The 24,871-nt window shown below is 51.4% G+C and overlaps 1 protein-coding gene across 1 annotated transcript in view; it reads right to left on the bottom strand.

The window, feature by feature from the left end:
* The window catches only part of MYOM2 (myomesin 2), a 65,052-nt gene that overhangs the window by 17,819 nt on the left and 22,362 nt on the right, over window positions 1–24,871 (bottom strand). The window contains exons 11-25 of the mRNA XM_052661439.1: window positions 23,545–23,686; window positions 21,326–21,525; window positions 20,683–20,736; window positions 15,470–15,597; window positions 13,114–13,297; window positions 12,220–12,394; window positions 11,732–11,853; window positions 9,891–10,078; window positions 8,673–8,799; window positions 7,377–7,555; window positions 6,500–6,614; window positions 5,344–5,500; window positions 5,155–5,261; window positions 2,363–2,407; window positions 1,717–1,853 (exon numbers count right to left, since the gene is read on the bottom strand). Coding sequence (XP_052517399.1) covers window positions 1,717–1,853; window positions 2,363–2,407; window positions 5,155–5,261; window positions 5,344–5,500; window positions 6,500–6,614; window positions 7,377–7,555; window positions 8,673–8,799; window positions 9,891–10,078; window positions 11,732–11,853; window positions 12,220–12,394; window positions 13,114–13,297; window positions 15,470–15,597; window positions 20,683–20,736; window positions 21,326–21,525; window positions 23,545–23,686 — 2,060 coding nt within the window. The remainder of the gene's footprint in view (window positions 1–1,716; window positions 1,854–2,362; window positions 2,408–5,154; window positions 5,262–5,343; window positions 5,501–6,499; window positions 6,615–7,376; window positions 7,556–8,672; window positions 8,800–9,890; window positions 10,079–11,731; window positions 11,854–12,219; window positions 12,395–13,113; window positions 13,298–15,469; window positions 15,598–20,682; window positions 20,737–21,325; window positions 21,526–23,544; window positions 23,687–24,871) is intronic.

Genomic DNA, 24,871 nt, shown 5'->3' with positions numbered 1-24,871 from the left:
AGGCTGAGGGCCGAACAGAGTACCTTGTGGGGCCCGTGAGTGTCTTTGTAGTTCTGAGTATTTGCTTTTGCAAACCAGGAGCAAATTTCAAGGAGCCGCTCTGATTCTGTCAGACTTTCACTCCCTTCAAGCATCTGTGAGGAGCAGCCTGCAGGAACCTGCTCTAATTAGGTCTGAGAGGTGAAAAGGAACCTCTCTCACAAACCAGATCCTCAGCAACCCAGAGCTTTCTACGTTCTCTTAGCTTCTTCACCACAGGGTCTGGGCAGGTTTGAGAAAAAATTAGCCTTCTGGCAACTGCCATTATGCAGTGAGATGAAGTTCAATGATTTTATGGGGGCCATAAATACAGGTTTCTATGTAACTTTCACAAAACAGCATCAATCTCCACACGGAAAAGTCACCTGTGGGTTGCTAATTAAGGCAGTGAAATAGTACAGCCCTATTGCAAAAGATGAGCTGTGTAGCGAAGATGTCGTTCTTAAAGCCAGCTACCCACAGCAGGTAGGAAATGTTAATCAAAATATACTCTACAGATAAAGCACAATTACACTAAATCCCATTGTACGCTTACATGATCTCTGCTCATAAAAAATGTCTCCAGTCACCTCGATCACGACACTCTTCCATACTGTGGGCTCTTCTGCAGCCAAGAGGAAGCTGCGTGCTTTCTGCTTACTAGCCAACCCCCAGCTTGTACAGTCCTTCACGGACGTCATTATTCTCAAGGGGAAGATGGACAGGGAAAGAAACTCACAGGATCTTTGTCTACACACGACCTCTCCCTGAGGGACATCCATCTAACCAAGTTTACTAAAACCTGTCAGACATAGGCGTCAGACCAGGGATAAGGAGCCCAGCTCAGAAGGAGAGTGAGCGACCCTGCCTCCCAGCCAGTCCCATTCATACTCATGCAGCAAATGGTTGAGGCACCTGAGTGAGGCTCAGCAGGATTGCTAAATAGATACAAAGCAGTGGGTATCAAGCACAAGGAGGACAGAGGAGGTAAGGACGCTGGGACTCAGGAGACCCCCAGGGCACCACTGAGCAGTAAGGAAGGGCTCCAGTCAAGTGGTCAGCTTTTAACTACGTTCCTGGTTGTGCTGTAGTAGTTAGACAGAAGGACTTATATGGAAATACAATATTCCACAAGCAAACCAGGAACCTTCTAACATTCGTAAGCTTCATTCTATACAAATAAAAGCAGCAGAAGGACAAAGTATTGCATCATAGCATCCTATGCATTTTCTTGGCCCAGATTCGCCCAGAGGCAGCCTAAAGCTCAAGCTCAAGACACTAATTTCCCTGGCGTCACCTTCCACAGGAGCTCTGGGGGCTGGGGCAGGGTAAGGGAGGCCTTGATCCCATCAGGGCAAAAATATCCGCCTTCAAAACCCCTATGAAGAGGAAATAAATGGACCTGTGGAGCATATCGCTCACCCCGTGTAACCAGAACCGTTCCGTAACACCAAGCTAATGTCTCTAAAATGTAGATTGTTGCTTTTTAATTGTAATAGGCTTGAATTTAAAGATCTCCCCATCTCTCATGTAACCCAGACCAAAGCTCTGAACAGTGCCAGCCTCAGCCTTCTCTCACCCACCTTGTCAGCCTTCTACAGCCCAAAAGGGATGAAAACAAACCCAGAATGCTGACTTTCAGGAACTGACTTTCACTCACACCCGGAAGCCTCCAAAGCCACACTCACACACACTCACCTCGCTGTTGGCAACTTCTCTGTCGTTGATGATAAAGCGGTAGCTGGAGTCTGGGGATAAGTGCTCAGCCTGGAGCCAGAAGCGGACCTGGCCCTTGTCGAAAATCTCATAAGCTAATTCTGACTTCAGAGGAATCGCTAGCAGAAGAAAAGAAATCACAAGTCAATAATGCGTGAATCCTGGTGAGAAAGAAGAGTTGCGTGTTGTAGGAAAATGTCAGTCCTCACTATTACATTTTTTGAAAATGTAAAAAAACCCTGAGCATTGACTTGATTACGAAAACCAAAACTAAGAAACACAACTCTAGTTAGCCCGGCACTGCAATCAAAGCCTCACACCCATGGGTCCTCAGCAGGCATGGTCTGGTTCCCTGAGGGCCCAGGGACCACAGACATATTCCGTCTGAATTCAGCGTAATCCACAGCTGAAGATCCCACCTGGTGCAATTCTCACTTGGATCAAGCAGACACACTCAACCCGAAGTCCAAAACATGGTATGCAATGAAAATCACTGCCGGTTACAGTATCAGCCACTACTTGTTCTGAGCCACACGGTGACAAGCATGCGAGTTGCCACACGAAGCAAGGCCCCCCAGGGCTGCACAGGGTCACAGACACGGCCCTGCTCCGATCCAGGCCCACTTACTGGGGTTCTTGATCTCATTGCTCAGGGCCTTCAGACGTTCCAGCTCTGAAATTAAGACAAACGGCATCAGTGGTTTTGACCTGTATATTCAGTTTTAAGCCAGAGCAAAGCTAGACAAAACAGAGATTCGACGTCACCAGGATTTCATTTGAGGCTGTGAAAGAAATGAGAACTGAAGTGAGAAGGAGACGGGGTAACGAGAGCTGTGAACACTCCCTCCGGGGAATCAGTGCACATGTGCTCAGCTGCTTCAGTTGTGTCTGACTCTCTGCCACCCCATGGACTGCAGCCCACTGGGCTCCTCTGTCCACAGGATACTCCCGGCGAAAATACTGGAGTGGGTTGCCATGCCCTCCTCCAGGGATCCTCCCGAATCAGGGACTGAACCCCCATCTCTTACATCTCCTGCGTTGGCAGGCAGGTTCTTTACCAGTAGCACCACCTGGGAAGCCCCGCAGGAAGTCAGTGGTGCCTCACATTGAGACAACCCACTTCCTAAAGGGGTGCTTTAGGACTGGTTAGGGTGGCAGTCCTGAGTGCAGGGCTGGAAGGGCAGCTGTGTACTGGATAGAGGCCAACGGGCGCAGGGTAACACAGAGGGCTGCACTTCCACATCCTCTCATTCCATACGAACTCTTTCATGAAATGGGTCTGGCTCGCCGAGAACATGCTGGTCTGTGATTTTCCTTCTGATTTCACACTGTCCTGCTTCAACATCTCTCTCACCTACCCAGAATTTCACTGTGGTGTATTTTCATGAGTTTAAAAAAATTATAATAAACTAAACAATAATAATTTTTTTAAAAAAACTGGGATGTATGGCAAAACCAATACAATATTGTAAATAAAAAAAAAAAAACCTAAGGAAATAAATAAATAAACAGAATACATTGCTCCTAAGAGTCTCAAGAATAAGTTAAGGAAAACCGAAGGTTCTAAATAATTTATTCACCTTCCTACTTAAAATTAGAATTTAGAAATGAGATCATGGTTACAAAGGTCTGTATGCAAATCCACTCCAGCCTTTGGGCTTCCCCAAAGGCTCAGCACTTGTCATTTTCGTGCATTGGAGAAGGAAATGGCAAAGCCACTCCAGTGTTCTTGCCTGGAGAATCCCAGGGATGGGGGAGCCTGGTGGGCTGCCGTCTCTGGGGTCGCACAGAGTCGAACATGACTGAAGCGACTTAGCAGCAGCAGCAATGGCTCAGGGGTAAACAATCTGCCTGCAGTACAGGAGATTCAGGTTGGATCGATCCCTGAGTGGGGAAGATCCCCTGGAGGAGGAAATGGCAACCCCCTCCAGTATTCTTGCCTGGAGAATCCCATGGACAGAGGAGCCTAGTGGGCTGCAGTCCAGGGTGTCACAAAGAGTCAGACACGACTGAGCACAGTGCAGCATTTGACTTGAACAAGGAAGCAGACTTCTTGTAACCAGAAGTAGCTCAACCTGGACAGCTGATTTGAAGGTGTCCCAGTGGGTCTCACAGCAGGAACTCCCATACATCAGATGACCTAAAGCTTCAGCATTAAGGTTTTGCCTGACTGTACTTGATGTCCATACGCAATATAAAAGGTACTAGAAACATTCGTCCTTTGTAATGATTTAAAATGTAGGTGAAACGTCTTCAAACTCTCAAATGGAGCAGAGGAGTACACCACTTATCAGAATAAGGATCTTTTGCAAATAAAAGGCTGTTTGAAGACCACCCCATAGGGGTCAGAAAGGGCAGCTTAAAAGGCCTGTGAGTAGATTCCAGCCTGTTCCTGCTTGCTGGGGACCCCAGGAAGCAGAGACGGGGCACCCCTCTGCCGTTTTCCTGCTGGTCCCGTCAGATCACAGGGGCTCCCCTCAACTTACCCAATGTCTGCATGGGACCCCCAGACGCCTGCCATCATCAAACCCTGTCCCCTCCCCACCACCATCCTAGCACCCCCTCCCATCCTAGCCTCCCGCACCGACCACTGTATCCCTCTTCTGAGACCACCCCCTTGGCTGTGGCAAGCAAACTGCCCACTGATAAGAAAAGGATTAGATGAGCAAGCTATGGCGTTTTTGACTGAGGACTCTCAGGCACTCAGAAGCCTTTAAAGACCCAACACGAAGATCTGAGGCTTCCACCCAGACTTATGCAGTCCCCTCTAGACCACAGACACAAGAAACATCAACCCAGGCAGGGGGAAGCTTCCTCCCAAGGCTGGCTCAGTGCCTGGGGACTCGGACCTCGGGACCCGCCTAAGAGAAGGGCTGCTCTTCATCGGGTCGTGATGCGCTGACTTCCTTCACTCCTTTCTGCCGTCTATTTGTAAGACAGCGAGGGATCTTAACTATGACAATTAAATGTTATCTCATGCACACAAATACATGCATCCATATGTGTGTGTTTTCTTCTATTAGCTGATTATCCAATTAGTCAGTGCTGGGAGGAAAGGAAGCTTCTTTACATGCCTCTCATTAGTTTTATGGACTTATTTATAGTATGCTAGTCGCTACTTGCCAAACTAATGAAATGTAAATAAAACTCATCTCTAAAATACAAGTGGGAGGCAATAAACGCAATATAGAGAGCAATAAATAAAATACTCCCAGACTAGTGATTTACTTAGTGGCTAGAGTAGAAACTCGAGAGTTTGTGTAATTTCCAAAATAATTTTGGATTTAAAAAGATTCCCACCCATAGCCTCATGCAAAGACACACCCCTTTTCTGAGCAAGTAAGTCTTTTCTCTGTGAGCATCGATCTTTCAAAGTGTTATGAAGACCCCAAAGGCAAGCCAGTGTCCCGCAGGCGTTACCTTCCTCATCCAAGACAAAGCTGGAGGACACGCCGTCCGTGTCGCTGACTGACACAGAGTACGTGCCCAGGTCCTCTTTGTCCAGGTTCTTGAAGTACAGCTTGGAGCTGGAAGGGGAGAGAGCCCGGGGCATGAGTGCTGGAAGGTGCTCCTAGCGGGCCACGCCGGCCAGCCTGGGGAGGAACTTACTGGTCCCCCGCGGTCTCGACCTTGAACCTGTCGTCGTCCGCGATGTCCTCATAGGACTTGCACCACGTGAAGTGGGAGGCGTCCGTCACCTCCGGGCAGTCGAAGCTCAGGTAGATGTTGCCCTCCTCGTCCACGCCCGCGCTGACCTCCTTGGTGCCTGTGGAGGAGCCGGGAGCACTTAGGGATGTGGCGTCCACCCCAGGCTCTCTCTGGAGAAGGGGTGGCCCGGCAGAGAGTGCGTGGCACATCGAATCAGCGGTTTTCACTGACCATCCGCCCAGGATATCGGCCAGTGCACCCTCAGCAGTGACAGAGGGCAGAGGAGGGCAGGCTTGCTCTCCCCTCATCACCTTCTGCACCCGGCACTCCTGAAGAAACCCTTAGGGCTGAGATCCAGACACTCGGTCCTTCCCCCTGGGGTCTGGTCACTTCCACCCCTGGGCCCAGGCAGCACAGTCACAGCAGTCTCCCCACACCCCGCTCTCCTGTCCCCACTTTTCCTCTGGGTCAGGGAGGGTGTGCTGGACATGGCTGGACACCTGGCCCCACACAGGCAGCTCACAGCTGTCCCTTAGTAGTCAGAGCCGGAGGAGACAGGCCAGCTGAGCTGGGAGCTCGAAGACACCCTCCTCACCAAGACGATGGAGCCGGAGGCAGAACACCCACCCTCGCTGGTCTCAGGGAGAGGAGACCCCCGGGGATGCCGTGGCTTCCAGTTCCCAGTTCCACCCCTTCTGGGAGGCAGGGGCCCCCTCCCAGCATGTCTCCTGTTCTGGGAGCTCACCTCCCACCCTCTTCCCCACCAAGGGCCCCTCCACGACGCTCTCACTACTTGTAACCAAGACAATTACCAGAGGCTTTATAATTTCTGATCAAAACTCAGCCTTAACCTAAGACACCGTTGTCAAGGCTTGCCTGCTGTTCTGCCGCTGCCAGTGAAGACCCCCACCCCCTCGGGATGACCTCACATGCCCCTCTCCGCCTGGGGTGTCGGAGCATGTGGTGTGTCTCTGAAGACATCCTTTACCACGTACCATGTCCTTTCACGACAGTCCCGCCATCCTCCCGCCCACCCTCCACACGCCCGCTTGTCCCCCAACCCAGGTCACCCCACCCAGAGGTCTTGCCTGTTGCCAGCTGAGCAGGCGAGTCTCACCTGGCCTGGCCTCCACCAGCACTGGCTCCGAGGTGTCCGAGGGCCTCCCCACCCCACTGGCGTTCACTGCCCGCACGCGGAACACATAGGTCTTTCCTTGGTGAAGGTCACACACCTTAAGAGATGCAAGAAAGGTCACACGCGAACCGATAAACGAAAATGACTTCATCCTTCGTCACATTTTTATTACGAACATGCTTTCTTTTTATAAATATCATGTTCTTCCAGGTCGACCAGCCAAGCAGAAGTCAGGGGATCAGCAGGGGAGATGAGATCCAGGGGCGGGGTCTCAGGTCTGAGCCACTGACCCAACCCTCATCAATAACCAGACCCGTCACCACTGAGCAGGCGCCACTGACCTGACTCGTCACTGCTGAGCTGTCACCACTGACTCATCACCACTGACCTGACCTGTCACTGCTAACCCGTCACCACTGGCCTGACCCCAGTGACTACTGCAGGAGCTGGAGATAGAAACATCTGGAGAATAAACTCTTCAGATGTGTTCACACTGTGTACGTGTGTGTGTTTATCAGATAGGCGTCCATCAGCAATCACATGAATCGAGTAAATAAAACACAGAGTCGGTGTGAAAAGACGTAATTCTAGCCGTCACTGTGGAAGGCACATCCAGGCAGCCAGGACCGTGAGGCCTCAGCACCGTCAGGGGTGGTCATGCGGTGGCAGGGGAAGGAAGCTGGCCCTGTGCAGACGGTCCCCACACGTAGTTGCTGCACAGGTCCGGAGAGGGCAGGCAGTTCCGAACCCCCGGCAAGCAGGAGGGGTACCCGGTCACATGTGCCGGCCCCTGGGGGCCTCGAGCTAGACCCTGACGAAGCCGCTCCCCAGAAGACAAGGCCTGAGGGGCCTGCGTCACCTTCAAGTAGCGGTGCGGTGTGGTGGCCTCATTGACAGTGAGCCATTCTCCGGAGTCCTCTTCTTTGTAGTCCACGAAGTAGCCAGAGACGGGGCTGCTGCCCGAATACACCGGGGGTTTCCAGAGCAGCACCAGGGACGTGTCCCGGACCTCACAGAAGGTCAGGTCGTAGGCAGGGCCTGAAAATGCACGGACGCCCGAGTCCCCACGCTCGCCCAGGGCCCGAAGGCCCATCTCGCAGAGAGAAAGGCATGCAGGACGGTACCCGCCCATGTCTGCCTGGACACCCGAGCATCACAGGACTCACCCGGGGACCCGGCACCTGCTCCACCACCAGGGGACCCCTCCCACTGCCACAGCACTGCTGGGGTGGGGCTGACTGCCCCCCCCCCAACTCAGGTCCAGAGGAGCCCTGAGCAGTGAAAGCGGGAGGGGCCACAGCCCCACCCTGACTAATCACTTTAAACCCCCACAGCCTCAGGGAACTTCCACAGCTTTCTCTTTCACTGACTTTTCTAAGGGGCAAAAATTAATATCACTAAAACAACTCCCCTCCCTACCTGCCCAAAAAAGAAGGGAAAAAACAATATAATTTGGCCCCAAAATTGAAAATTTTGAGCCTCAGAATTTCTGATATTTTAGGCTTCGACTTTGGGTTTATTGTTTTATGTTGTTCGGTTTTGTTCAAAACGTGAGCATATTAACCACCGCATGAGGGACGCAGATGGGCTAGACACCCTGACGGGCCCTGATGGGCTGGATCAGTTTCTCCGGATATGCCCAGTCCTTGCGAATTTGTGAAAACACATCTGTGTGTGTAGAGCCCTGAGTCAATGCAGATCTTTGACAACAAGACCCTTCAGAACCAGAGACCCCGGGCTCCTGGGTGCTCTCGGAGGGGTTCCGGAACAAACACACAGCCAGGGGCATCCGGCTGCCCCAGGCCGGTCCCGGCTCCCGCCTCCTCGCAGGAGCTGGGCTCCCCCGAACCCTGGAGCAGGTCCACCCTGGACCAGCCTCTGGCCGAAGCATCTCTGACTCAGGGGAGCCGGGCTCATTCTGCAGTGGAGATGGATGGCCCCCCACCTCACATGCCCCCTTGTCATTGCCTGGCTTATGTGTCCACTGCCCGGACACAGGGCAGGTCACCTGATGCCCAGCCCTGGCCCATGGGGGCGGTGGTGTCAGAACCTGTGAGGGGGACTGAGCATCTGCTGGCTGGGGAGGCTGCACCACAAAAGGCTCCTCCTCTGGGCAGCCCTGTGTGTCCAGGAGACCAGCCCCCCGCCAACTTACCTGGTTCTGGCATCGTCCAGGCCTCACACTTGAACAGCTCGCTGGGGTCTGATGGCTGCCCGATCCCTGCCATGTTGGCAGCGGCAATTTTGAATTCATAGAGCGAGCCTTCAGTCAAGCCCTCCACCTATTCAGAGGATGCCTACATTAACACTGAGCCCACAGACACAGAAGACAAACTTACTGTCACCAAAGGGGAAAGGGAAGAGTAAGTCAGGAGACTGGGATCAACGTCTGACATACACACGCCTGTGCGTGAAACAGGTGAGCGGCGACCACAGGGACTCTACTCAGCGCCTTGTAATAACCTCTGAGGGAAAGGGGCAGACACACGCCTATGTGTGTGTGTGACTGGATCACTGCGCTGTACACAGCAGTGTAAATCCGCTCTACTCAACTTCTAATTATTCAGCGAAACGAAGCTGCATTACCACCCACTGTCCATCAGGGGAAGCAAGCATTTCCAGGCGATCGAGGGGCTGGTCAGGGAGTGCAGCCCGCCTGCCACCGGGCCATCCCCACTCTCCCTCTCACATGGTTGCCTTGTGCATTCCATACGCCCTCCCTCAGGGACGACTTGATGACCCGGTAGGGAAGTCAGGACTCAGAGACGGGAGCCACGAGGGGCCAGGGTCAGAGCAGGGTCGGGGCGGGGCACATGGCCGTGTCGCCCTGGTACCCTGGTGGGCAAAAAGCGCCTCGCTTATTTCTCTCCGAGAAACCCTGAGCGGCGGCTCATGAGTAGGGGCTCCGGACGCAAGAGCAGTGGCCGAGGGTTCGCCTGGGACTTGACTCTCGGTCTTTCTCGCCCTAAGTCCTCATGGCCCCGATTCCCTGTACCCGGACGCGATGTACACCGGAGCAAGTGACTCGCTGAGGAGCCTGGACACACGTGGGCCTGGGAAACGGGCACACACAGGCCCAGCAGCGATGTTCTCCACTGCCTCCGCCCTTCCTGCCCCGAGGACGGAGCCTCCTGCCTCCAGCACCACTACCAGCCCACCAGCCCCTGGAAGCAGCCCACCGCCTCGCTCTCCTCCTTGCTTCTCAGAAGAAGATGCTTCCTAAGGGCCTCAGGTCTCACACTGAATTGTTTTCATTCATCTTTGCTTCTGTGTCAAATTCTCTAACGTCACTGAACTCTGAGACACTAGATGGGGGACTCTGTGCCCAGGGAGAATTCGCCTGGCAAGAGGAACTGAACCCGCGAGCACCCACCGTCAGAATCCTCTCTTTGAGAGGCGAGGAGTTGACCTCGTGCCAGTTTTTGTGGTGAGCCTCCCGCTTGTCGATGTAGTAGCCGAGGATGGGGGAGCCGCCGCTGAACTTGGGCACCTTCCAACCCAGGATCATGGAGTGGCCATCACAGTTCAGGAGGGTGATCCCATAAGGGTGGGAAGGGACAGCTGCAGGAAACACGGCGGGAAAGTCACCCGCATCCCAGCGCCTCAGCCCAAGCCCCCCATGGCCACCTCTCCCCAATGGGCGGCACCCCGGCCCTGCACCCTCCTCCCCCCCTGCCTCCCTGCCTCGTCTCTGCTGCTTCCTTTAAAGAGAATGGTTTTATAAAGGGCTTCCCAAGGGAAACATGTGGTAAAGAACCCACCGTCCACACAGGAGGCTTAAGAAATATGAGTAAGAGCCTCTCATACATGTTCATGCAATCTCTAAACACACCTTCCAATACATACACAGATCTTCCAATATTTGAATAATACAAGAGCCAAGAATTATTTCAGTCTGGCCTGGACGTGTGAAGTAACAGACTCTCCCCACTCCTCTAAGGAAAAGCTTGGGAGAGCAGCTTTCTCATTGTGCCTGTGAAGGACAACCAAGCCTCCCATGGCCGGCGATGACCAGTACCCTTAGACCAGTGAGCCTTAACTTCCTACACGGTCACAGAAGCTTCAGACTAGGTCACATGAGCACGAGTTCATTTCCCGTTGACTGCCGTGTTTGGAAATGGACCATCTTTTCCCATCAGGTTGGCAAGGATGTCGCTGCCTCTGCTTGACTCTGAAGACCCCACGGCACACACCCCCACTGATACCCAAACACAGCTGCCCGGGAATGAGCTGCCCCTATTATGGGACTAAAACGTAGTTTAGTTTCCTTTTGGTAGGAATGACTTGTAGTTTAGTTTCCTTTTCCTTTAGTAGGAATGACTTGAAGAGGCAAGTGGTAATGTTTGAAAGTCCCTCCTGAGAAAAACTGACAGATTAAGACAAGGACCATAAAATAAAAGCAGCGTTAATGTTTCACGATATTGCCCACCTAAGTATTATCAGATTTGACTCCTTGGAAATTCCAGTAACATTATTTACTGTTAGATGGGAGATCATAATTTCTGAAGATGCTTTTAGATTTAGATGGAGACAGAAATAAAGAGCAAAATATGTCTCTCTGAAGTAAAAATAATATCAATACTCTGATTCAAAATGTGTATAAGAGATGATCTTGTTTCAAAATGTTCATAGGTACTTTTAAGCCTTGTGTTTACACTTTGTATGAAATAATTATAAACCATTATAAAACGCAGAGCTGCACAGATCAAGTTTCCTAGTGCACAATGCTACAAGCTAACACTCAAATTGTTCAGTGTGATCAATATACTAATTTCTAAAGATCACCATTTATGAACAAAGCCACAAAGTTACATAAACATTTGAAATTTTCTGGAATGACTAAGTTCCTTGAACTAAGAATAGCTGAAAAGGCCACTGATGTTCTATTTTAGCATCTTATTTTGACAGGAAACAGTCACACCCCACAGCATGCATTTTAATGTGGGCATGTGTGCCTGGAAATCAATGTGATCTCTAACACCATTTCCTATTTTTAATGCAAGTCATCATTTTCCCCTGTCACCCTGGCATTTGCAAGCCAAGTAGGCAACTGATGAGAGGGCTCCATGCAACCGCATGTTCTCTGCTCAACAATTCACAGCACACTCCCCCTCATGTAATGCTCCAAATGGCATCATCACAGTTGACTCCTGCAGAAATGAAGACGCAGTGGAGAGCCAGGAGCTGGCGCAGAGCCGCCCGAGAAGGACTTACTGAGGGCGGCCTGGACTTTGATGACGTCCGACTCCTGCGAGTTCTCGCTAGTGCCGACGGCATTCACGGCCTTAACTCGGAAGATGTACTGCTCGCCGGTGGTGAGGCCATGCACCACGAACCTGGAAAACATGAACCAGGGGTGTGATGGCCAGGGCCAGCCCTTCGTCCTGCAACAGACACAGAAATTGCCTTGAACACACCAGAAACAGCCACTGGGACTGGAAGGACGTTTACTGTTTGGAGTGTCTCACGAGCGCCTAACATCCATCCATCTCATCTGCAGTTATAGCTTATTACTTCCCGTCACCATTGGTGGGCCCCAGATTGAGGGCTGGAGGAAGCTGCACTCTGACGGGGGCCCAGAGTCGATGCCCGCAGCGTGGATGCCTGCAGGGTCCCCCCGGCCCGAGCCAAGGGCCCCGGTCCTGGGCTGGGCCTCTCCTGCTCACGCGGGGGCAGGGGTAGGGGGAGCCAGGTGGCCGCACCTGTTGTAGCCAATGGGCTTGTGGTTGCAGGGCTCCCAGACGTTGGAGCCGGCCACGCAGCAGTCCACATAATAGCCCAGCAAGTCCTCCTCGTGCTTCGGCCGATCCCACTGCACGACCACCGAGGTCCTAGTGTTCCGGGACGCGAGGACACGGCCAGGCGCCGAGGGCACCACTGCAGAGACAGGCGCACAGGCCCAGCAGCATCAGGGCCAGGGGCCACACCAGAGGCCCGCAGCCCCCTCATCTACAGGGCTGGGGGCTTCGGTGAGGTTTGGACAACGAGGACAGAGTAGAGAAGGGGGCCCAGGAGGTGCTGGTCAGTCCTCGCGCTCTGTCCCGAAATGCCAGCCTGGCTGCCCAAGAAAGAATCCCCATCACAGAGTCTCCCGCCCCCGCCCGTCCTGGTCCAGACCCTCTAGCGTGCCCCTCCAGTGACACACGTGCTTTCTACACTGGGGTGTAAAGCTAGCCATTTAAGAAACAGGACACATTTCCAGCAGATTGGAGAGACTCAGCAGGGGCCTCAAATCAAACTATGTTGCAACCCCGGAGCTCTCCCCTGGTGCAAGTCAGCATCCCTCTAATCCATACTAGACATCTTCAGAGACAGAACCTCAAGCACTCAGACCAGAACCCTAGTGCATGTAGGGCTGTGTTGCTGTTTTAAAATATTTCTAACCCATTTATTGGCTTCATAAAAAGAAGATGGGACTTGGGAGAAATGTTGACCAAAACAAGGCAGAGAGATCATCAACTCTAGTACAACGAAACTTTAAGGCAACTTGAATTTTAACCCACAGGTGACATTACTGTCTTTGTCAACATTCGCTGTCCTGCATGAGGTTGCCCTGGGCCCATCTCGCACATGGGTCACGTGCAGGGACTGCTCACCAATAGTGTCCTGGGCCTGGATGGGGGCAGTGATTTCCGACGGGTCACTCAGGCCGTGCTTGTTTGCCGACAACACTCGGAACACGTACGGCTTCCCCTCAGCAAGGTCGAAGACAGCGTATCTGGGGGACCTCACGGCTGTCTGGGCATTCACCCGCTGCCAGCTGCCGCTCCCCACCATGGACTGAGAAGACAAGGGCCCGATGGGAGCCACGGTCCCTGAACCCGCATCCCAGGGGGAGCTCGGCTCTGGCTCCCAGATTACAGGGCGGGAGACCACAGCCAACGGCTCCTCTGAGTCCATCAACACCCCTGTTCTGAATATTAGGAAAAGGAAGCCAATTTGGAGAAAGGGCTGAGAAATTACCCAAAGCTGGATATGTTAACAATGAAAATTTTTATGTGAAAGCCAATAAATGATGGAAAATTTTAGGGAATCAATACATAGGTTGTAGTTCTAGTAAAGGTGAAATGAACTGTAAACAGAGCTAACTGAGTAGATGCAGAAAATTCCATCATAACTTCTCACACTCAGTTTAAAATTTTCCGTTTCCCAGCTACTATAGTAGTCACAGAGTGACACCTCCCTAAATAATGCAGTATCATAGATACATTATGATTCAAAATGACACATATGTATTAAATGTAGCCACTTCAGTCATTGTATAAAGACCTTCACTGGGGTGAGAGAAAGTGTATCATTTTGTTAAACGTAATACAGCATGCCAACCATATCTACAATATGTGTGCATGTAGGTGCTAAGTTGCTCCAGTCACATCTCTCTGCCACCCCATGGACTGTAGCCCGCCAGGCTCCTCTGTCCATGGGATTCTCCAGGCAAGAATATTGCAGTGGGTTGCCATGCCATCCTCCAGGGGATCTTCCTGACCCAGGGACTGAACCCGAGTCTCTTGTGTCTCCTGCACTGGCGGGCAAATTCTTTACCACTAGCACCACCTGAGAAGCCCATATCTACGGGCTCGATATACCAAGATACAAATACCTGCAGAGGAAAGGACTAAACATGTGCCATGTTAATAATGACTATTTTACATGATCAAATTGTTGGTGATTTTCATTTTGTCCTATATAACATCTATGCATTTTCCAAATTTTTTATAGTGTATTTAATTTTTATCACTGATAATTACTTTAAAAACCAGGACTGCATGCCTAATGTAATTTTTCCCCCTCTGGAGATGTGCCTTCCTTTCCAAAAAGAACATGATATGATACATAAACTATATTTCGGTTTAATATATCTAAAAATTTTTTAAGATTTTTAAATATGTTTGCTGAAACTTGACCTTTCCAGCTCTGGGTAAGTAGATAAGGAAATATCCCTGAAGAGGGGGAGAGAAAACACCTTTCCTCCTCTGCCAGCCCTTCATCTGGGATTTTCATGAGGCAAGAACTATAAGTTAGACTCAGAACAAAGAGGTTACCACGACTCTGCAACACAAGAAAGTCTTGCAGATAAGCGGGGAAAGCTGAGGGTCGTTATATCTGCTGGAGCCTGAAAACTGGTCATATTCGCTCTGCTTCGCTTCACCTTGTGGTATTTTACGTCATTACGGGGTGAGACATTTGCCCACATGTTATAGACTCTACTTGTATGTTATGTGTACTGGATTGTATGTTATATTGTAATATAAAGTCAGTATCATGAAACCACAGTTACAGGATTCACGTGGCTACACAGGGTTTTTCAACAGCCCACAACCCAGTCACAGGTCAGCGATTTGCATGAGTGGGTCACAAGCTGCATTTTAGTGCGATCGGCCGAGCAAAGCAGGAGGGAGGGCACGTGGTGTGTAGTAAAGACACGTGTTTGGGATTTAGGTGGGGGTGTGCATTTACTGTGTACACACTCTTTCTTTGTGTGCGTCCAGACCTAAAAGCAATGACTCTGTGTAATCGTTCACCATCTGAAGTGTGAATTGCTCAATGCGATCGCCACCACTGAGTAATTACTCAGCTTATAAGCAAACTGAGAGCAGAGGCCACTGTCCCCCTATGTCCCAAATCCTCAGAACCTGGGGCCTAGAATGTTCCAGCAGGAAGCACACTGCAGGCTCCCCCAGCAGAAGGCCCTCATGCGCAGCGGGGACCTGGGGGGCCGACTGGCCCGCACGAAGACCGCAGGGCCCGAGCCCGCCACATTCCCAAGGCCACGTCCACCACAGCACTGCGCGGGCACTGCTGGCCCAGCCACTGCCTGCAGCTTCTCGATGGAAAACCGCGTGGAGTCTCTGAGATGACCGATCCAAGAGCCGCCCATCCTGAGAACCCGCAGCTCAGCGCCTGGGCAGACCCGACAGACTCACTGCTCCTGGAAAGCCGGCCGGTGCATACCTTCTCAATGAAGTACATCAGCGGCTCCTTGCCCCGGGGCTCGGGGGGGTCCCAGCTGAGAACCACGTATGTCCTGCTGGTTTCCGAGGCATGCACGTTGGTGGGAGGTCTTGGGATCTGGACTTCGCCTGGAGGAGGAGTCCACACCATGAGCACTGGCCGAAGCCCATCCCCACTCCCCCAGCCCATCCTGGAGCAGGCGCCCCTCTCCCCCAGCCCGTCCCAGAGCAGGACCCCTGCTCCCCCAGCCCATCCGGGAGCAGGACCCCCGCTCCCCCTGCCCATCCCAGAGCAGGACCCCCGCTCCCCCAGCCCATCCCAGAGCAGGACCCCCGCTCCCCCAGCCCATCCTGGAGCAGGCCCCTCAGCTGCTTCACAGGCCCTGAAGGACTCAAGTGTCAGGGTCAGCTTTTGCTCCATTTCTATTTTGGGAAAGTCAGTAAATGGCAAGAACTGTTTCTCCAGAGCCAAAGTGTAATGAACGGGTGAAGATCATCCAAGTACTTTTGTTCCCAGTATAAGCCAGTGTGTAAGAACAGAATCTAATCCAAAGCTCATCCAGAATTTCAACTGGACGTGGGAGGGGAGGGTTCACCCAGAACAAACAGGGCGTGCGTGTGTGCTCAGACGCTCAGTCAAGTCCAGCTCTTTGGAACCCACGGACTGTAGCCCACCAGGCTCCTCCATCCATGGGATTCTCCAGGCAAGAATACTGGAGTGGGTTGTCATGCCCTCCTCCAGGGGATCTTCCCGACCCAGGAATTGAACCTGTGTCTGTCTCCTGCATTGGCAGGCAGGTTCTTTACCACCAGCACCACCTGAGAAGCCCAAGAAATAGGGCATTTAACCAGACATGCAGCTCTAACTGGGAGGGGAGTCTATGCAGAAAAGGTATGAGCAACCGTGCTCTGCAGCAGGGAGTGGGGGCCTCTCTGCTGGTTTCCTTGCATGACGCCCTCAAAGCACTGAGACTATACATCAACTAGCAAAGCATGTGGTTTCCCCCCACCTTCCCGGGTAGGTCTGGTCCACACCACAGGCACTGCCTTCCAGGTCTGTATACTTGACATTCCCATGTGATATCCATTAGCAAGCAGCCATAATAGAACGTTGCATCAGAGCAGCCCACTACTTCTGTTCTGCCACATGTCTCTCTCTAATAAAACGTTAAGTGTCAGTGGTGTTATGTTTGGACATGAGAACTTCTCGTAAGGAGTGGAGGCTCTCCAGACCCACAGTCCCAGTCACTGCGATACAAAATATTATGAGCTTCTGATTAGATTAGCACATGATTAAAAAGGTTCAGACATCCCCGGGGACATCTCAGAGCCCTGCTCAGTATCCAGTTGCTCCCTCCAGACTCTGCTGCCGGCAAGGAGCTGCCTGGCTGCATAGAAACAGCATACAAGAGACAGCACACACAAGCCTGGGTTTGTTTCATCAAGAGCCCTGAGACCAAGCTCATCACATTTTACAGGACGCCGAGGCACAACCTGGTCTTACCCGGCAGCGTCTGGCAAGTGGGCTGGGTTTCAGACAAGGAGCCAGAGTTTGTCCAGAAGATGCCAAGTATGCAGGCAGAGCAGGGCCCCCGGGCCCACCTGCTGCATCCTCACCCAGAGAGACCCTGAACCCGGCAACACAGCCTTGCTTCCAAACTGAGTCCTGGCTCATCTCAGAGGCACTGGACAACACAGGGACAAACCGCAGGAAGGATGGAAGCCACGCGGATGACGCCGCAGCGGGAGCACGGGAGATAGTGCAGACTGGCCTCTCCCGCACGGTCAGACCCGAGGGCCCAGAGGAATGTGCAGTGAGAAGCACCTGATCTGAGCCCAGGCAAGAAGGAAGAACCCTCCCTGTCAGCAGGGAGTCCCCGATCGGGGCAGCACACTTTGTCATCCAGACCCCTGGCACCAGCCTGAGCCCCTGAGACCGGCAGAGGAGGAGGGGTCTCTACATGGCCCCAGGAGCCAAGGGGGCACCATGGACAGAAGCTGAGGTCTGTTACTGACCCTCCGACCACAGAGAGGCACCTCAGAGAGAGAGAAGCGAATGGAGGCGAAACAGAAGAGGGGGTGTGCTCGCAGTGGTGATGGCGGCAGCCATCAGCCCGCAGCCGCACCTGAGCATCACAGCCTGCTCTTGGGCTGTTCTGAGGAGCCACGTGAGCACCGGTGAATGCAGACACGCGACGTGCAAAGGCAGCCCAGGAAGGGACGCAGGAAAACCCAGCACCTCCCTGGGATCACATAGCCCACCAGCGGCCCAGCCCGGGTCTCCTGACTCCAACTCTGGCTTTCTGTTCTGTAGACCCAGCGAAGCCCCAGCCTCCACAGCCTGCCCAGGAGACTCTCAGCTAAGTCAGTGAAACATAAAGTTTACTGGGAAGTTTTAGAACACCCGAGAAGACAGGATTCAGGAATGAACGACTGTAAATGAGTCTGCGGCGTTCAGAGCAAAGGATGAGCTCAGCTTGCTGGCTACAGATGACCTGGCCCAGGACAGGGCAGTGAATGCCTGGACGTATAATTAGCAGGATGGAAACAATCTCATTATTTCTGCAAGAGCCTCTTCTCATCTTTCTAAGAATGAAGTATCTGTTCTTCCAGGGAACCACTCAAGAAAGGTTGCAAAAGCTAAATGATATTAAGAGAAGAGCATAGGTATTAATTTAAATGTTTGCAGGAAGATAGTAACCAAATTAAAATGATTAGATAAAAATTAGCTAAACAATAAACATAAAAAATACCCTGAACTAACAGAAGAGCACTTTGTTAGCCAACAAAAATAACTTTTTTTTTTTCATTAAAACAAATGGCATTTGCCAGCACTTTTCTAGTTAAAGCAATGCCAAGAAAGTTCAGCTTAGATGAAGAAAAGAGATATGGGTAGAAAAGGAAGAAGTTCCTCATAGCCCATTTTGAACCCAGAAATGGTTTTCTTGAAAACATCATGGCATTTCTTTCTCTCACTAAAGACTTTTATAGATTGGAAGAGGTATTCATTGTTTAAAATGAGAAAGGCAAGCAAACTCTCCGATCCCTGTGTAAGTGTCTTTGTTTCATACCTGGTTTGTTCCAGACCATGGACACTGCCTGTGCCCACATGCAAAGCCTCACATAACAACTGAGGCCCGTGAGGCTGAACTCCAGGCTGTATCAACCTACCGACTCCAACGATTCTGAGTGTCTGAGCCTCAGCCCTCATAACCAGCTGGTATGAAACCCTGCCTTCTTACGAGGAAACAGGAGTCAAAACACAAAAGGTGTTTTCTGTAGCTTTAGAAGACCTAGAAAGAAGACCTACTGTGTCTGGAAGACACACTCCCATGGAATCAGCTGGAAAAGCAAGTCTTTGGAAATGGGTTATCTCTTCATTTGGTGGTTAGTGAATCACTGGCTGTTTCAACCCCAGAACATGCATATCTATGTTTCAAGAGGTTAGCTGTTCTGCCCAGAGGGGTGCAGTCCTGATTTTGAAAGTGTGTCAGGAAATATTACTTCCCCCACACACACACCCGCTTTTCACAGTAACCTTTACACAGTGCAGATTTCATCCTGGATATTCAGCATCTATGTAGCAACTTATATGGGGATTCCCTGGTGCCTCAGCTGGTAAAGAAACCGCCTGCAATGCAGGAGACCTGGGTTGGATCCTTGGATTGGGAAGATCCCCTGGGGAAGGGAAAGGCTACCACTCTAGTATTCTAGCCTGGAGAATCCCATGCACTGTATGGTCCATGGAATCACAGAGTTGGACACGACTGAGCGACTTTCACTTTCACTTTATATAACAACTTCAGTTCAGTTCAGTCGCTCAATCGTGTCTGACTCTGCGACCCCATGAATCGCAGCACGCCAGGCCTCCCTGTCAATCACCAACTCCCAGAGTTCACTCAGACTCACGTCCATCGAGTCGGTGATGCCATCCAGCCAACTTACACCCCTTCATTTTAGGTTATTTTTACCTTATTTGAACTCTCATGTGTCCCCTCAGGGTAACTAAGATCAGTCCTCCCCTCACTGATACCTTTAGAAGAAAAAGAGCTTCTTTTTCCTCTCTCAGGTCAAAAATGCATATTTTGTACACGCTGGTGTCCTAAGAAACATCTGTTCTAATATCGTCAGGGTCATTTTCATTCATTCAAAGACATATGTTTTCATCAGTTGTTTGGTGGTGGTGCTTTCTTGTTAAGTCGGGCCCGACTCTGCGACCCCACTGGCAGGCAGATTCTTTACCAGTGAGCCACCATGGAAATCCCTCTCGGTTGTACAGGGGGTCATTTTGTCAGCCTCTCCTAAGTTATTTTCTTTTGTTATTTATTTATTGGGCTTCCTTCTCAGTTTCTCCATTTTTCTGGAAGAAGAGGTTTTAATGGAGATGTTAATGTTACCGTGGGATTAACCAAAATTCGTCAAGGAGTTCCTCTGAGAGACACATGTTCATTTTGAGACACTAAAGGAAAATTTTTACGGGGTAGAAGATACAGTGTTTGGGGGGCAGATTGAGGAGCAAATGGGAAAATCAACCTCTGACTTTCTGACTCTGCAGCTCTCCAGGGAAAGAACCTGGGCTGTTTTTAAAAAGAGCTCAGAAGTACACCTCCCTGGACGGAAGCTCCAAATTAAGCTAGTGTTTTCATGTTTAAATTTTCATTCATTGTCCTCTGTGGACAGTAATCATAATTCCAGTCAAAATCTTTGGATCCCAGGTTAACGATGCAGGATTCTCTTCCTCAGCAAATCGATCTTCCTACAGCAGGGGGGAATATCCAGGAGAAGTGTTCAGAAAAGCCAGTACTCAAAAGGAAATGCAAACTTTCAAATCACGGGGACGTTGTGTGATGGGAAAACTAGTCCCTCCTAGTTACAATGCTAGAAATAAAATTTGTGCTTTAAAAGAAAAAAAAAGAAAAGAATACTGTTCAGGCATGTAGTCCTGGGTAAAGGACTGCCTCTTTGGCCAGGACTCAGGGCTCAGGCCGCTCCATGGCCCCTGCAGATGCTGGAATGACCTGCATGAAGCCAGGACTCCGCTGGCCTCCTCTCTCAGCCCTACCCTCTGCCGGCTCATCTTCCTGATTCAATGACCTTAAGCTGGGCCCAAAGGCTTTATTTTTACATGTGAAGAGCATACCCTCCACTCTCTAATCACAGCCCTAAACCCCTCAGCCAAAAACAGCCAAAAGGAAGTGGTGCCAAGCGCCTCACCTTCAAGGTCCTCCTGGTGGATCATGATGTCTTTCTCTCCCTCCAAGTGGACGGCTGCAGAGAGAAAGGTCGGTGCTGAATCTAAATCCAGAAAGCCTCTGCATTACAATGACAGCATCTGCACTAGGCTGAGGTGGTCTGAGTTGGTGTTTTGGAAGTGGGCTTAAGGAGAGCCAGTGTTTCTCAGCTCTCTGTACCGGATTCAAGACCCCATGCAGCTCAGGACAATGCAGTGACCACTTCAAACGTCATTAAGGAGCATCATTAAGGACACAATCTTGCTGAGGAATCTGAGCCACATGAAACTAAAATTCAGAGAGAGAGGGGCTTGGCTTCAGCACCTTCCAACTCTCATTATCCACTGAACTGACAGAAGCAGAGGACAAAGAAAAGTCTAATTCTGAACCAGTTTAACTGATTTCAGTGAAAAGCCTTAGGACAATGAAGAATCTTCCTTTCGAGGTGGAAACGTAAGTCTGGTGTCCACACTCCTAATGTGACCTCGAAGGTTTCCCGGAGCCCATGGGCCACGGTTGTGCCATGTTCAGCCCTGAGGATTCTCTTAAGGCTCAGAGCCAAGCTGGGGGAAAGAGAAAGAATAAGCCACACAAACCTGCCAGACCTTGAACTCCAAAGGACCTACCTTGTAACCTTCTGAGGTCAACAGGGTCGAGGGCAGCCACGGCCTCGGAGACTCTGGAAGGCCGGCTGATCCCTGCGCTGTTGACAGCCCGCACACGGAATATGTAAGACCTTCCCTCAAAGAGTCCAGTCACGGGGTATTTACAGATCTTCACGGGGGCATCATTGCACTGTACCCAGTTGTCAGTTCCCACCTCGCATCTTCAGATTACAAAAGAGAACAGAGAGTAACAACTGCATCAGTCTAATACGTGTATGCAAGGAGATCAAACCAGTCAATCCGAAAGGAAATCAACCCTGAATATTCATGGGAAGGACAGATGCTGAAGCTGAAGCTCCAGTACTTTGACCACCTGATGTGAAGAGCCGATTCACTGGAAAAGACCTTGGTGCTGGGAAACATTGAGGACAGGAGGAAAAGGGAACGACAGAGGATGAGACGGTTGGATGGCATCACTGACTCAATGGACATTAGTTTGAGCAAACTTAGGGAGATAGTGCAGAGAAGGCGATGGCACCCCACTCCAGTACTCTTGCCTGGAAAATCCCATGGATGGAGGAGCCCGATAGGCTGCCATCTATAGGGCCGCACAGAGTCGGACACAACTGAAGCGACTTAGCAGCAGCAGCAGGGAGAAAGTGAGGGACAGGGAAGGCTGGTGTGCTGGATGGGGGCGCAGAGAGTCAGACATGACTTGGCAACTGAATAACAACAACAGCATACATTATACACACATATACAATTACAACAGGAGAGCGTCTCCCGATTTGTTTTGGTTTCTGTTATTAATTCAACCTAAACCCTGAACAATGTAAGTCTGACCCTAGCATATCAAATTTTCGCCCTGATGGTACATGTTTTACATAAACACATAGCTTTGTTGGATGCTGCTGCTGCTGCTAAGTCGCTTCAGTCGTGTCCGACTCTGTGCAACCCCATAGATGGCAGCCCACCAGGCTCCCCCGTCCCTGGGATTCTCCAGGCAAGAACACTGGAGTGGGTTGCCATTTCCTTCTCCAGTGTGTGAAAGTGAAAAGTGAAAGTGAAGTTGCTCAGTCATGTCCAACTCTTCGCAACCCCATGGACTGCAGCCTACCAGGCTCCTCCATCCATGGGATTTTCCAGGCAAGAGTACTGGAGTGGGGTGCCATTGCCTTCTCCAATGCAGGAAAGTGAAAAGTGAAACTGAAGTCACTCAGCCGAGTCCAACTCTTCGAAACCCCATGGCTAGACTAACTAGTGAAAATCTCTTTTGCTATAGGGTGTGTATTATATGGATAAAAGACCTGGAATGCCTGTATCCATTTTGCTTTCATGTAGAAAACAAGTCAAAGGATGGAACCAATACATAAGGACCAAGACATACATGTTGGATGAGGAAGAGAATTTAACCAATATTAAGAAAAAAAAAAAAAGAGCTGGTTGCTCTTTTCTGAAATAACCCCCTTATGCTAATGCATTTTACACAAAAACCTTAAATTCCTACCCAGAACCATCCTCTTATAACCAAATAGCTTATACCCTTCTCTCTTACTTCTGAATTCATGATCTTTGACTGTAATTTCATCCACTGATGTGAATGGATGATAAATTGCATTTCCAGTAAATTCGCAGCTTCCCTTGGTCTCCCTCCCAGGATCAGAGCTCCGTTCCAGGTAAAGGAACAAGAAAGGTAAAACTCCTTTTGGATCAGAGATGACCTACCATCACGTTATTACTCAAAGACAAATCCCAATATTTTGTGCATTAGAACATCAATATGTTCTACTCGGAAACAAGAAGAAAATACTATTTAACCAAGAAGTTGGGCCTTTGGGTGTGAACGAGCTGGCGTCCTCATCTACACATCACTATGCGGGGCTCTAGCCCCAGAGGGAGGGACAGAGCTGAGCAAGGACCTCTGGCTGGACCCGCGGCATCCCCAGCTGGACCTGAGCAGAGCCTGAGGAGGCTGCAAGCAGCCTGGGGCAGGCTGGGATTAGTGGTGGTCAGGCACATGGAGCCCCGTCAGCACACAGAGGAATCAAGGGCTCACCAGGCCCTGCCAAGGAGGTGATGCTTTCCAACCACCCAGCCAGGAGCTGTAAGCAACCGCATCGTGAAGCACCTACACCCACAGAGGGCATCACGCGCTTCAGATGAGAAAGATGCCCGTGCCCACTGTCCAGGAGGAGACTCGCCTCAGGCACGTTCCAGCCCCGGAGGAGCAGGACACTCACCGGTCGATGAAGTAGCCGATAACAGGGCTCTCCTTGGTTGTGTTGGGGGGCTTCCAGGTCACGATGACATAGTCCCGGTTCGCGTCATGGCAATGCACGTCCATGGGCGCGCCTGGGGCCCCAGTGACCAGGGGGTCAGCGTCTGGAGGGGGGAAGAGGACAAGGAGCAGGGGTCAGCATCTGGGGGGGTAGGGGAGAGGACAGGGAGCAGGGGTCAGCGTCTGGGGGGGTAGGGGAGAGGACAGGGAGCAGGGGTCAGCATCTATGGGGGGAGGGGAGAGGACAGGGAGCAGGGGTCAGCATCTGGGGGGGAGGGGAGAGGACAGGGAGCAGGGGTCAGCATCTATGGGGGGAGGGGAGAGGACAGGGAGCAGGGGTCAGCATCTATGGGGGGAGGGGAGAGGACAGGGAGCAGGGGTCAGCGTCTGGAGGGGGAGGGGACAGGGAGCAGGGGTCAGCATCTGGGGGGGAGGGGAGAGGACAGGGAGCAGGGGTCAGCATCTATGGGGGGAGGGGAGAGGACAGGGAGCAGGGGTCAGCGTCTGGAGGGGGAGGGGACAGGGAGCAGGGGTCAGCATCTGGGGGGGAGGGGAGAGGACAGGGAGCAGGGGTCAGCATCTATGGGGGGAGGGGAGAGGACAGGGAACAGGGGTCAGCGTCTTGGGGGGGAGGGGGCAGGGAGCAGGGGTCAGCGTCTGCGGGGGCAGGGGAGGGGACAGTGGCCAGAAGGTCGGCTTCTGGGGGGACGGGGAGAGGAGGGTGGCCGGGGCCTGGGGGCAGCCGAGGCTCTGACAGCCCCTAAACCCAGAGTCCCCCCGCTCACTCCGCTCCCTAGCTTAACCCTGACACCCAGATGACTCGACTGTGACCGCTGGTAACCAGAGAGGTGCCCGTATGTGTGATTTTTAAACTCAAAATATTCTGTCATCCATCACACATTCAGTCTATGATTTACCATAACTGACTCCAAAATTGAAGTTCCCCTTCTCCTGATGGCCTGTTGTCACACAATGTCAGGTCGTCAAAAACTGACTGATGAAATATTACTATTATCAGGAGGCATTTTGAACACTGGGGACACAGGACCTTAGACAGAGTCTAAGTGAGTTTCAGAGTCCTCACAAGATCTGAAGATTTATATTTTTTCCTGTGAGTTGTGACCACATCTGAGTCTGTACTCCTGTGTCCCTTCCTCGGCCGGTTATGACCACAGTGCAATTGCGTTTGTTTCCAAATGTTAATTACAGCAGCTCAGAAGGCCAACAGAGCTGTTTAGCAGTATTAATACCCTGAGCATTTAATCTCCTGGTGCGGCGTGCATATTTAC

This window comes from Budorcas taxicolor, chromosome 24 (genome assembly GCF_023091745.1).
Source record: "Budorcas taxicolor isolate Tak-1 chromosome 24, Takin1.1, whole genome shotgun sequence".
NCBI lineage: Eukaryota > Metazoa > Chordata > Mammalia > Artiodactyla > Bovidae > Budorcas > Budorcas taxicolor.
Note: the sequence above shows the minus strand (reverse complement) of the source record. Positions and strands in the feature narration are given on the sequence as shown.